The following is a 12,504-nucleotide window of genomic DNA, read 5'->3' as shown; positions in this document are numbered from 1 at the left end:
TTTTATAGCAGCCTTCGAGTTACGGTGAAGTTAAAGTTACACGAGTGACCACACACATTGATTTCTCCTCTGGCTTCCAGCCATGTGACCTTGGACAGGGAGATGGAGTTTGTGGGATTGCATGACAGGAGGAGATGTTATTTAAAAATACGTTTCTTATAAATAATTACACTTTAAGCCACCATACACCCTTTCCACAGATGATTTATTTGTGGAGTTAGAGATGTAGACACATTATGTAGTTGTACGTATGATTTGATTATATTAATCATAGGTGCTGAGTGAAAATGGTTAAATTATGTGTTTCTTATGTGTAAAAGCTCTAAATCTTTTAGAAATGGTATCATTACAACAGAAGTCATGGCTTCTACATCTATGTTGTAGATGCAGTAACGGCCGTGACTCATCTTTAACTGCCCCGGTCCCCTTGGGGTTAGTGGATGAGGTCTTTCGGAGATCCGTCCTGACCATAGCTCTTTGTGAGTTCGCTTTTACGGCGGCATTACCTCACCTTGACATGTTGCACAAGCACACAAGCAGATAGGAAATCACCTCTGCAGCTACCCCCCCCCCCCCGACAGGCGCCCTGTTCAGCCGCCGAGCGGCGAGCGGCAGAGCAGGTGCCTCAAGCTGCATTGACCTAATGACTAACATCCTGTAGAGGTGAGGGCTCACATGATCCTGGCGAGATGAGCTACATGGAGGTACATTATGAAACCAGTGTGAGCAGTATGTTCATTCAGTGTGAAGTAGATTCTCAGTGTAACACTAACCTCAGAAAGTGATAAAAATGTCCCTTTTCCTGCCAGAATTTATTAACATATAGTGGCTGAAAAAGCCTGTTCTCCAATAAAACTAATTTAAAATCTGGTACATCCTGATTTGTATCTGGATCTGCACCAATATACAAAGATATAGATACAAATCCCCTAAATGAGCTTGATATTTTTGTTATTGTGATCTATGCAATGTTGTGAAATGTGTGAAAATGTAAAAAAAAGAATGAAAAATCCCGGATCCACCCTTTGTCTTCATCCATGACCAAATCTAATGAATTCTCTCCTGGCCCAAGTCCAATCCGTCCACAAAGTTTTGTGGAAATCTGACAACTCAAGCAAACAACCGATGAACAGGAGTGAAAACACAAGCTCCTTGGCAGAGGTGTTGATGTAAAACAATGTTGAAGTATGGCACTACATTTTAAAAACCACCAGGAGAAGAGTCTTTTCTTTTGGGAGACAGGTGGACAACAACAGTGATTTTGTGTGTCTCGTCTTTTTCTTCGTCAATTTAAAATACCTCTTTATTTTCCAAAACTTTGATTGTATTTGGCTTGAAATTACAAAGATGCTTCAGAGAATGGCCGGAGCAATTTGGTTCTGTTCATGAATATAATTCAGTCTTCAAAGGAGGATATGCAATTATGCCAATATCCATCTTGTTTCCCAGACAGACTAATACAGTGTTTGAATACTTGATGAGTTAAGAAAATATACACACGGGTCCGGACCTTTCGGATTTTCAGTTTATTCTGAAGCAAAACAACAGATGTGAAATTCAATCAGAAAAACGACTACGTGATGAATCGACAATCAGGTGAAGTCAGACGGACTCTGGTCAACAAACCAATCATATCCATCATCGTGGGGAAAGTCCAGGTCCGAGACCAACAACAGCAGGAGCAGATTAAAAGTTTACTTTTCTGAGCACTTTAAGAGCTACATGAAAATCAAATGTACTTATGTTTTCTTGACATTTTCTTGGAACGTTTAACAAATAAACACAATGAAAAACATGTTGTATAGACACCTGTTCCTTCTCTCTAAGTGCACTGAATAACAACCAGAAACCCATGTTGACTTTTTTACGTAAAGGTCACATCTCTCAACTCTGAAGTCTCACTCACTGCCATTTTCTTCCTCTCCTCCTCTTTTAAATGTTAAATCCATCTTCACACAAGTCCTCTTACTGGATGTGAACAGCCAGAAGTTTATTTGTTAAATCAGTAAAAAATAAAAACAGTGATTGCGTCCACTTTTCTTGGAAAACAACTGTCCTGTGGAGCAGTTCAGGATTATCTGAGGACAAGAGTGTTTTTCTTTAATTCCAGCCCATCACTGTCAAATTGGAACTTCTTGCTACGCGACCTTTTCTTTGCGATCTGTATTTGAACCCAGTGTTCCCAGCAGAGGCAGAAGTCTGCGGCGTATCACTGTCGGTGTCAAAGACCGGTCGCAGATACATCTGTTTGACTGATGGGTCTTCAGCTGCTCACCCAGCATGCCAGAGTGAATCTGTTTGAGTCGGAGTAATTTCTTTTCAACCATATCTAGTTTCATTTCTGCAGCAGTTTGATTACAAAGAGCACAGGTTTTACACAAATGAAATGTAGCCACTTTTGTGCATTAAACCTTTTACACCAATGTACACATGCACACAGCTTTTCAATAATCTGGTTTGGGGATCATTTGTACATCAGGCTCATATCAATACGGCTGCAGTACAGCTTTATATGCACCTCAGGGGCGACTTATCACGGAGCTTTATGGCGAGAATTGCCTGTCATTTCTATCACTTGTATTGATCTATGCGGTGTCAGCACTTTCGATTGGTTGCTCTCCCTCCGGCGCTCGCTCCATTTTACTCCTCTGTGTGCTCAGACCTTTTAAGATCCCTGCAGGCTGACTAAATGAGTCATTCTGCCACCTCAAGTACTGTTATTACTTCAAATGTTTCTACTATTAACAACATTACGCCGCGGTTATTACCTCCTCAAGGTTGTTTTCACACCCGCTCCTTTCTGTTCGTTGGTAAATCAGCATGTGGAACACTACGTGGGTTAAGAGGGACGCCATTAAACGTTGCCGTGGATCTGGACGATTAGGGATTTTTGTCTTTCCGTTGTGAGATGGAGCATATTATGGCATATTCACTCATTTCTCCAGAGATTTATGGAACTTAATTTAAAAAGTCCTGTTCACAAGGGACTAATATCTACAAGCATGAACAATTCGGTGCAGCTTGATTGAATCTCAGCAGACTGCAGGGCCTTGGTGTTGGTACGAGAACGAGGTCGTCCTATAACCAGAAGGTCGGGGTTTCGATCCCCGACTCCTCCAGTCCAGTGTCCCGAGCCTCAGATTTGCCCTTGACCGTTGTGCTGACCGAGCATTAATGGTGTGTGATAGAAAAAGTGCTGCTGTTACAATCACTGCATGAATGTGTGCATGAATGGAGGAATGTTACTTGTAGTGTAAAGTGCATTGAGTGGTGAAGACCAGAAAAAGTGCCATATAAATAAATTCCATTCTCCATTAGCTATGTACTAAGTACTATTCTAGGTTTCTTTCTAATATGTAAAATAAGAAAGAGAACAATACCTATGATTGTTTCCTTTCTTATTCCCAAGGTAAAATAATTATTCAACCAACTGTAAAAGATAAAAATCCTACGTGAGGAGGATCTGGCAAGGGTAAAATTTTTTTCTTCCTTTTTGCTATAAACACAAACTCCACAATGAATGAATGACCAAAATCGATGAGGAATAATTTTCTCTTTAACCGCAAATCGTTTGATGAGTTCATAATTTCAGTCTTCGATAAATGATCGGTTCCTGGTTGCCTGAGGAAATAATAAAACCACAATGTACATCATAGGTCAACAGGGACCCTGCTACAGATCTTTGCCGGATCCCGACAGGATATTGATTCGGCCTCGACGCTGGCTGCACCACCGCCGCCGCTGCATCAATATACCCACTTTATGAATATGATTCATATTTATCCAACAAACCCTTGTGAAGTCAAAGAATTAGAGATTTTTGTCACTAATTTTGCCTAATTACCCTCAGGACTGTGTGGGTGTGAACAGACAGAGTTTGACTGACGTTTGCTTTTTTAAATTTGCTTACAGCCGCCGGGGAGAGAAGAGTCACACCTTTGAATATGTAGTCAAATATATCATTCATATCAGCTGTTTTCACGTGTGTCCTGATGTTCCAATCAGTCTTCAATCAGGTCCTCTTAGCCTGGGAATCTAGGTGCTTAAAAGCTCCTTCGCCAGAATCAGAAGGGAGACGGGTGTTGTGGTGACGTTTGGCTTTGCTGCACCTTAGCCTGGGATTTTCATTTTGTATAACGTTATTATTTTGTGTTTAATGGTAATCAATGACAGATCTGGTGGGTTTTTAAAGTGGTTGGTGGAGGAGGGTTGTTGTTATTATGTAACTTTTTTGTGTCTCTACAAATTTACCACTATTTCTTGACATGACTTGAATGCAATGGCGGCTCCATACTGGTTTGTCTACATTTGATTAGTACTGCTACGTTTGAAATACAAGTCTGCAGGTAGATGGAGCATCACTGCACCACATCACTGGCATTCACAAATGTCTGCTCTGCCCAATATTACTTGCACTAAAACTTTCTTCTCGAGGACGTTTGACGAATCGTTGAAGTGGACTTTACTGCCAGAACATATCCGTTTTTAAAAAAAAGTCCACAGTGGTGTACAGGCCGAGCTTATTTCATAACTTGCACATTTTATCATTGTCATTAGAGTCGGTGACATCTCATAAGTCTTCACTTTACCCTGCAAAGAAACCTGAGCAGAGGTCTGATTAGACAGGACACGTGAAAACACCTGTGTGTTTGTGTGTGTGTGTGTGTGTGTGTGTGTGTGTGTGTGTGTGTGTCTGTGTGTGTGTGTCTGTGTGTGTGTGGTCCACCAGCCCGTTGCAGAGTGGGGTTTCTGCTGCAGTGCAGAGTCTCTGTAGCTTTTCATGAGCTTGCTTGTCAACAGTGTGACGGTGTCACCTCAGGACAGCGTCGAGCTGCCACATTCATAATGTGTGTGAGGTTTGTTTAGACCGATCTCTCTTTCTATCGCTTCTTAATAAAAAGAAAAAAGTTTATCTTGAATGAGAAACGTTATTCATCTTGAATGTGTGTGTGAGTGCAACACGCAGAGAACTGAGGAGTGAGTGGAGGGAAACAGAGGAACTGTGGATCCTGCAAAGCGTCAAGGCTGCAGACGGTTTGCATGGTGTCACACACTTAATGGAAAGTTGAAGTGCTTCTGTGTGCTCTGTTTGCAGAGGATTGATCCAGAGATCATGGCGACACTTCAACAAGGTAAGTATTTGGTGTTTGTGCTTAAACTGCATGTTGTGAAGTGATGTCCTGACTTTGTTCAGTTGGTTTCTGTGACCTTGGTCTTGGGCTATTTGCTTTGGGAATCAAAAGTTTGTACAGTGGTCGTTATTTAACATGTATTCACATATGGATGGCTGCTTAAAGGATCTTTAATGTCATTTTACTTTAGCCGTTTTCAGCCACAAGTGTCTGGAGCATTGGGTCCGGACATTTTCCAGAGTTTAAAGAACAAAACAACAGGAGACAGACATTTTCCTGTTCACAACAACAGGAAAATGTCCAAAAATGTGTCACTAAAAGCTCTTGAATCTCTTGGACATCTTGTTTTGCATCTTCTATGTATTTGGCATCTGTTTTTTCACCCTGAGATATTTATTTAATCATTTCGTTGGTGGAAACATCATCAACACGCCCACGCTGTGATTTCACTGGACAATCTGCTGCTGTATCCTCACGTGGACATTGCTCTGTGGGGGACGGCAGGAAAAACTCTCTCCAGCAGCCGACTCAGACATTAACGTTCTTAAACACAGCCTCCGTTAAAATGTCCCCAAACGCCTGAGGAGCAGTTTTGTGTTGTTGTAGTAAGATATGTGTACCCTACATATTACGAGTGTGCTGGACTGAATTTACCTCCGCCGAGGAGGTAAGGTTTGTAATATTCATAGATTTTTCCATTTGTCAGCAGGATTATGCAATAACTAGTGAATTAATGTCTGAACTGAGAAAGAACTCATTACAGTTTGGCGGAGATCCAGACGCAGCAGCAGAGGCAGGATTTTCTTTCACGTTCTATAACATTGCAAGAGTTTTTGGAACGGTATTTTTGTTAATTTCTCAGAGAATAACTCCTGGATCTTGATGAAAATCAGGCGTATTTAAGGGACCATTTATGCCCAATGTGCTGCAGCTCGGTTGGGTTTAAGGAGCCTGTTGGGCCTTGGCGGAGTAAACAGTCGCCTCTTTACTGATATGGACGCAGCTTCCTGATTGAATTATAACAACCTCTGGTGTCCAGTGGAGGATGATGTCAAGATGAGCTAATCCTTTATTATCCCACAAGGGGGAAATGTGCATGTTTTACATTTGAAATCTAAATATAGTTCTTGAATTGCACACGTTGAGTTTTGTGTCACGAGTGGTCTGACTGAAGTACAACTATATATATATATATATATGTATGTATGTATGTATGCAAATAAAGCAATCAAATTGTAAAGTTAAACCATATTTGTGAATACAAAGACAAACACACATATTGCCCGTGCAAGCATGTAATTAGATACTTAATACACTTCACAGGGCTGAGAGGCTCATTAGACTTTAATTAATTCAAAAATAACACAAAGCCCGTGTGAAAACCTTTGAACTAATCAAAGGATTAAATTTTTTACGCAGCTTTACTTCCACCAGTGCCACTAAAAATATTGATAATAGCACAAATGATGCTCGTTGGTGCTTGTCAATTTGTTTGACGTCCTCTAGTCTTTAAACAAACTCTGGAGTGCTTCTCCCTTGAGGTGATGATGAAGCCAAAGGGACACAACGGTAAACGCAGACGCGGAGATGCTACATACGTCAGTTTTCAATATCACGCCGCTGACACTTTGACGCCGCTTCCTCCGACCCTTGGCGATCGTTTCAGGTGTGTGGAAGATGTGTGAGCTGTTTGAAGTCGCCTCCACCAGCGGCGCCGAGCTTTTATCAAGTGAAAAGCAGATGTAATGAAACGCACCGCGGAGCGTGACCGTCCCTTAAGCCCGGGACGGAGAGCATCAACATGCACCCTCCGCAGCACTCCGGTTAAGTCTATGGAGTCTGGAAGCTTTTGCATATAGGGAGGATTGACGTCGGGTTGCACTCCAATTGCAGGACTGCTTCTGGGGAGTTGCCATGGTGATGGAGGAGCTGAAAAGCAGCAGGGTCCTGATAAACAGAATGAAACTGGGGCTCTCACAATTACTAATAATGTCTTTTCCCTTTTCTAAGTTAATTCCTTCATTACTAGGATGAGAGGTCCATTTCTACCTGCATGCAAACTCTCTGCTCTCTTGTTCCAGCTGCTCCTCTTCTGTGTGGTTCACTGCAGCACACTAAGAGTGCATTAGGAGTATTCAAGCCCAGAGTGAGATTGATCATTGAGAAGCAGTTTCTGCACAGGTGGCTTTTGCTGAAATAACAAACAATGGGAGACTGATTCTTGTTTTGTTTCGGTTAGCAAATGTTGTCAGCAAAGTCTTTTTTGAGCATTTCAAACAACTGAATTTAGATATGACATTTCTATCTGGATAAAATAAATGCGAGAGGAAAATAGCTTAATTGGCAAATTATGTGATATTTAAATCAAATCAGGTCATTCGTATTGTCCCCTACATTCTCTCATCATAGTAACGATGACGACAATGTTTTCCAATGCTCAATCCAGAAGTTTAACATTTGAGGAGTTGCATAATTGAGTTTCCAACAAAACACATGCTCGACTAATGTTTCACCCTGTTTTTAGGTCTATGTCCCATCCACTAACATGGAAGCGACAAGGTTCATGACTTATACTCAAGCCAGCCACCAGGGGGAAATCCAGATAATTTGGCTTCGGTTTCAAAGAGTATTAATGTTGTCCATCTTTATAAACAGTCAGTTGAGGGTGTACATTTTTATCCAATAAAAATAATAATCTATAACCTCTGATTTATTCCTTTGACTTTTTACATTTCGTGAGAATCTCCACGTTGAGTAAATGCACTAGAGGTCTACTTCATGATACCGTGAAGGGAAACACTTTACACGACAGAATATTACTGAGAATTGTTGAGTCTCCTGTGGCTTAAAAGAATATCAGTGGCAGTCTGGTAATGGCCACCCATCCTTTACTGCGAGTGATTTCCCACAGTGCACCAGCTCGGCTGAATATCTGGGCCTTCCTTCCCTAACTTTTCACTCTGTCCTGTCGCTAATCGCCTCCCGGGTATACGAACCTGAATTATTCAGAGGCTGAATAATGGGGCGCACTGAACATCGGGGAACACAGACACTGAAAGGAAGGTGACAGAAACAACACAACATTCATTTTATGCTAGTGCCGCTTAGCTGGGAGCCCGGCAGAATGGGCTTGTCTAAAAGAAAGCAATGGAAGTATAACACATTTATGTAATGGTGCAAAAGAATTAGAGAAAACAAAGCGCAGAGTACAGACACGTCAGAGGTCTGTGGTCGCAAAAAGAAATTCCAACAGAGGGAAATGTAGGTGGCTGTTTACTAAAATGCAGGAGGGCATCAGGACTCACTCAGGCTCGGCCTTGGCCCAAGTCTTTGGGGATAATGTTTTCTATCCCAACTCATGAATAATATATCACGAGGGGTTGAGAAATTGCCAGTGATTTATGAGGGAGCTCTTCACTTTGAGTCCACTTCACCCGGTCACGGTTATATCGGGGGGGTCTCCAGAGGTTGCACAATATACGCTAAATTAAATGACAGCATGTGAACATCGTTTGTCAAATGACTCTTTCATCTAATTAGAGGACATTCGATACCTGTGACTGGAGGGAATCCCGGTGGTCAGTTGACGAGTTTGCTTTTAATTGAAGCAGTGTGTTTACTGGACTGAATGATCTCAGTAATTTCTCATCCAAGTATAGTGGTATGAGTTTTGGCTGCTAATCAATCAACTATTGTCCCAAAATTCTATTTAATTTGTCAAAGAGAATCTAAAGGTTAATCTACAATTAAAACTTGAAGGGCACTTAGTGGAGCGCATGCCTCCGCCAAGGCGTAACAGTCCCCTGAAATTCAATCAAGCTAAACCAAATTTCACACTTTCATAGATAATAATCTTCTAAATATGCCAAATTATGATCAATATCCATTATTTCCTGGGAAGATGGTGAAAATGTTGAAAAACGTCCAATCTTGTTATGTTAAAGAAAGTCAAAAACAAGAAAATCACTGTTTACCGGATCTGCACCAAAATAGAAAAGGTTCTTTCCAGACTCCAACAACATCTTTCCAACAATTTCCGTGGAAATCTGTTGAGTTGTTATTGTGGAATCTTGCTCACAAACAAACAAACCAACCAACCAACAAACAGACAGACAGACAGACAGGGAGAAGAAGAAGAAAACATAACCTCCTCAGTGGAGGTAATAATTGTTCATTTTAGAAATCCAACCAAAAGCCGTCATCTGCTCAGAGCTGTTTGTTTGTTATGTTGCCTGTGATATAATTGAACTGGTTATATGATTATTAAAAAACAGTGTGCTGCAGACTTCTCATATCGCCAAAAAACATTCAGGCTCTTTTGTTTTTCAGGAATAAAAATAAAACTCAAAGCGGAGATGAGAACAGTGACTCGGCCGCTGCTCTGACTGTGGCAACAGCCGCTCTACATTATACATAATATTCCTCCAGGCGTTCTTTACGAAAACGCTTGGACCATATTTTAAAACTTTTGACTCATTCTTAGCCTCAACTCAGACTTATTTTGGGGATTATTTTCCCCTCCTGCAGAGCTAAATCCAGCTAATACCCATTGTCAGATGATATTTGTTTAAGGGCCGATCAGAAGACATATTATTACATACGAGTCTTCAGGGTTTAACATTTGCGATGTCGTGCAACAATAATATGTTGTGTTTGTTGTTAGATTCTTTTTAAAAAAACAACAAATCCAGACTTTAATCCCTTAATTAAGATGGATGGAATTTGGCATGGCCTTTCATTGGAATATTAAAACCCTTAGCAGAGAATATGAAGGGATTACACATTCATATTATGAGAGGGAAGCGCTCATCTGCTTCTCCTCTCCTCCTCTCCTCTCCTTTCCTCTCCTCTTCTCTCCTCTTCTCTCCTCTCCTCTCCTCTCCTCTCCTCTCTTCTCCTGCCCGACTTGTTTATTTACAGGGGAAATCACCCACAAATAGAAAAGCGGAGGTAGATTGAGATTTATTAACAAGGAAAAGGGAAATGGTGGCCGTGTGCCTATTTCTCTCGGGTGCAGCCTGCAGACATCCAACAGCATGAAAAAACAAACCAGATTCTTGTGCAGTTTCATCAAACCATTATTTATGCAGGATGTCAGCTGACACATGCTTTTTCTTAACCCACGTATTACACCGCTTGAATGAACCCCAAAACAATCTCCCTGCTGATGGTTTACATCTTCCATCTTCAACATCAGCAATCTGCCTGGCATATGAAAGGCTTAGATTGGACCCGTTTTCCACAGCCAGTTATTATCTTGTTCAGGTGGAGAAATTCACAGGATACAACCAGATGAGAGCAATCGCGGTGTCTTACCTGGTCTTGGTAGATGAAGAAAAGCATGATGGACAGAATCTCCAGGAAGAAGATGAGCAGGAGGAGGATGAAGAACTGCGGGGGACACAGAGAGGGCAGCACATCGTCAGCACAGTCATTTAACACAGCGTTTATGGATGTGGAGGAAAACACCACCGGGGGGATAATAGGGCTCTGTTTGTGAAAATTAAATGACGCGTAAGTTCAAGGGAAGTGTGTGTGTGGGGGGGAGTGAAAGGCAAACTTTGAAAAAGAAAGAAAGAAAGAAATGGCCAAAGAGAGTCCAGGAGAGAGAGCTGGCGACGTGAGGCCGATCGAAGAGCTGTAGATCGTTCAACCTCGATATTTCTGTTTGACAGGTCGAGGGAGCGGGAGGGAAAATCACAGACTGCAAAATATGATATACACCACACTTCCTCTATGTGAAGTTGTTACAGGAAACATATTTTATTTTTTGCCATATTTCTCATGTGCCGGATGAGATGAGCTGCACTGGAAAAGAAAAAATCCATCATTTTGTTGCATCAACCAAACTTCATCTAAATATGTATATCTTGTTTTTTTCAATTCTAACTCGAGGTTCTTTAGACTTGAAATGCTGATTTGAATAAATGACCGATTCATCGATCACTCATCTCATTTAATTAAGCTTTGAAAGAAGCATATTAAATGAGTTCCCATAATGCATTGCTTGAGGTGCAAGAGCCATTTAGGTGGTTGACCTTCATTTGGTCAAACGCTGGAGGTCATGTTATTTACGACCTCGAAGCCCATAGGCTCTCGTCTGATGACGAACAGCCAATATATTGGAGCTTCCGAAGTAGACAGTATTTTTCTGGGCTGAATTACGACATCCTGTATTTGCCGTATGCTGTTAATAATCAGACGGGTTTCTTTTGTCACATGAGTCACGAACAACGCACCTCTATCCGTCCTTGCACCTTCTTTAAACCCTGTGAGACAAATGGTGATTTGTTACAATGGGCCAAACAAATAAAATGTGGTTAACTGATTGATAAACCGAGTCCAGCTGAGAGCGAGAGCATGTTGTGTTTTGTCAGGATGAGTCTCTCTGCGAGTACAAACTCTCCAGGGACTCTTTTACTCTTTCGTACATTGAGAAAAATTCAGATGATTTTTGAAATTTGCTGAGCCTTTAACACATGCTCAGGTGTGTCTGGGTTTCTTTTCATGAGGATGAAAACCATGCGATGAAGGTCAATATTGGATTCAGTCCCTTTGAATTTAGCAAAGTCTCTGTGAACACAGCCTTGCCTGATGTCTTTATACTTTCGTCTGGTATGAAATGGCCTCAGCGGCTGTGTATTCTTCATCCTTTATAGGGAGGAGAAGGGGAAGAAGAAGAAGAAGAAAGGTGCTTTGGCTCAGCTCTACATTTCCACCATTACTGGAAAATGTGGCAGTGGAGAGGGCTGTGATATGTTTGCATATTAATGCACAAAACCTGAGCTGTGAACATGTCTCAGTATATGTGGTGAACATCAGGATGTCGATATGTTTACATGCTGACGTATGCATTCAGCTCAGAGTGTAGAACAAAGCCTCACTGAGCTGCTGGTCCTGCTCGTCTTGTTTTTCCAGGGTTGAAAGCACAAGACCATGTATATTTGTATTTTTACAAACATCATGGCTACACGTCCTCTGTGAGTTCCAGGCGATTGCTTGACTGTGGATGGGAGCGTCGCTAGTTCACAAGACTGACATGGAGCCGTCATGAAGCGGTCAGGTGCCCGCGAGGTCTCCTGGCAGAAGCTGCATGAATGAATCACTGAGCCTGGAGAGCAACACTGCAAGGTGAAAAGCAGACGAGGTAACAAACTGATGGCAGCGCTGGGCTCCGCTTGTCAGGAGCTGCCCTCAAAACAAGCGACTAGAATCAATTCCTATTGTTCTGTCAGGCTTCATTGATTCCACGTCACGCCCTGTGTTGTGTAAAATTCCAGTTAGCTCTAATTTGCCGGCAATCCTCGCGTGTTTGCATGTTAATTTAAAACTGGAGAAATATGCCACGCATGCGGCAGATTGAGGAAAATTT

The 12,504-nt window shown here is 41.7% G+C and overlaps 1 protein-coding gene across 1 annotated transcript in view; it reads right to left on the bottom strand.

Moving 5' to 3' along the window:
* The window catches only part of tspan4a (tetraspanin 4a), a 101,052-nt gene that overhangs the window by 24,675 nt on the left and 63,873 nt on the right, over positions 1–12,504 (bottom strand). The window contains exon 3 of the mRNA XM_061068692.1: positions 10,449–10,523. Within this exon, the coding sequence (XP_060924675.1) occupies positions 10,449–10,523 (75 nt within the window). The remainder of the gene's footprint in view (positions 1–10,448; positions 10,524–12,504) is intronic.

This window comes from Limanda limanda, chromosome 3 (genome assembly GCF_963576545.1).
Source record: "Limanda limanda chromosome 3, fLimLim1.1, whole genome shotgun sequence".
Lineage (NCBI taxonomy): Eukaryota > Metazoa > Chordata > Actinopteri > Pleuronectiformes > Pleuronectidae > Limanda > Limanda limanda.
The sequence above is the reverse complement of the archived record's forward strand: the minus strand, read 5'-3'. Positions and strand labels throughout refer to the sequence as shown.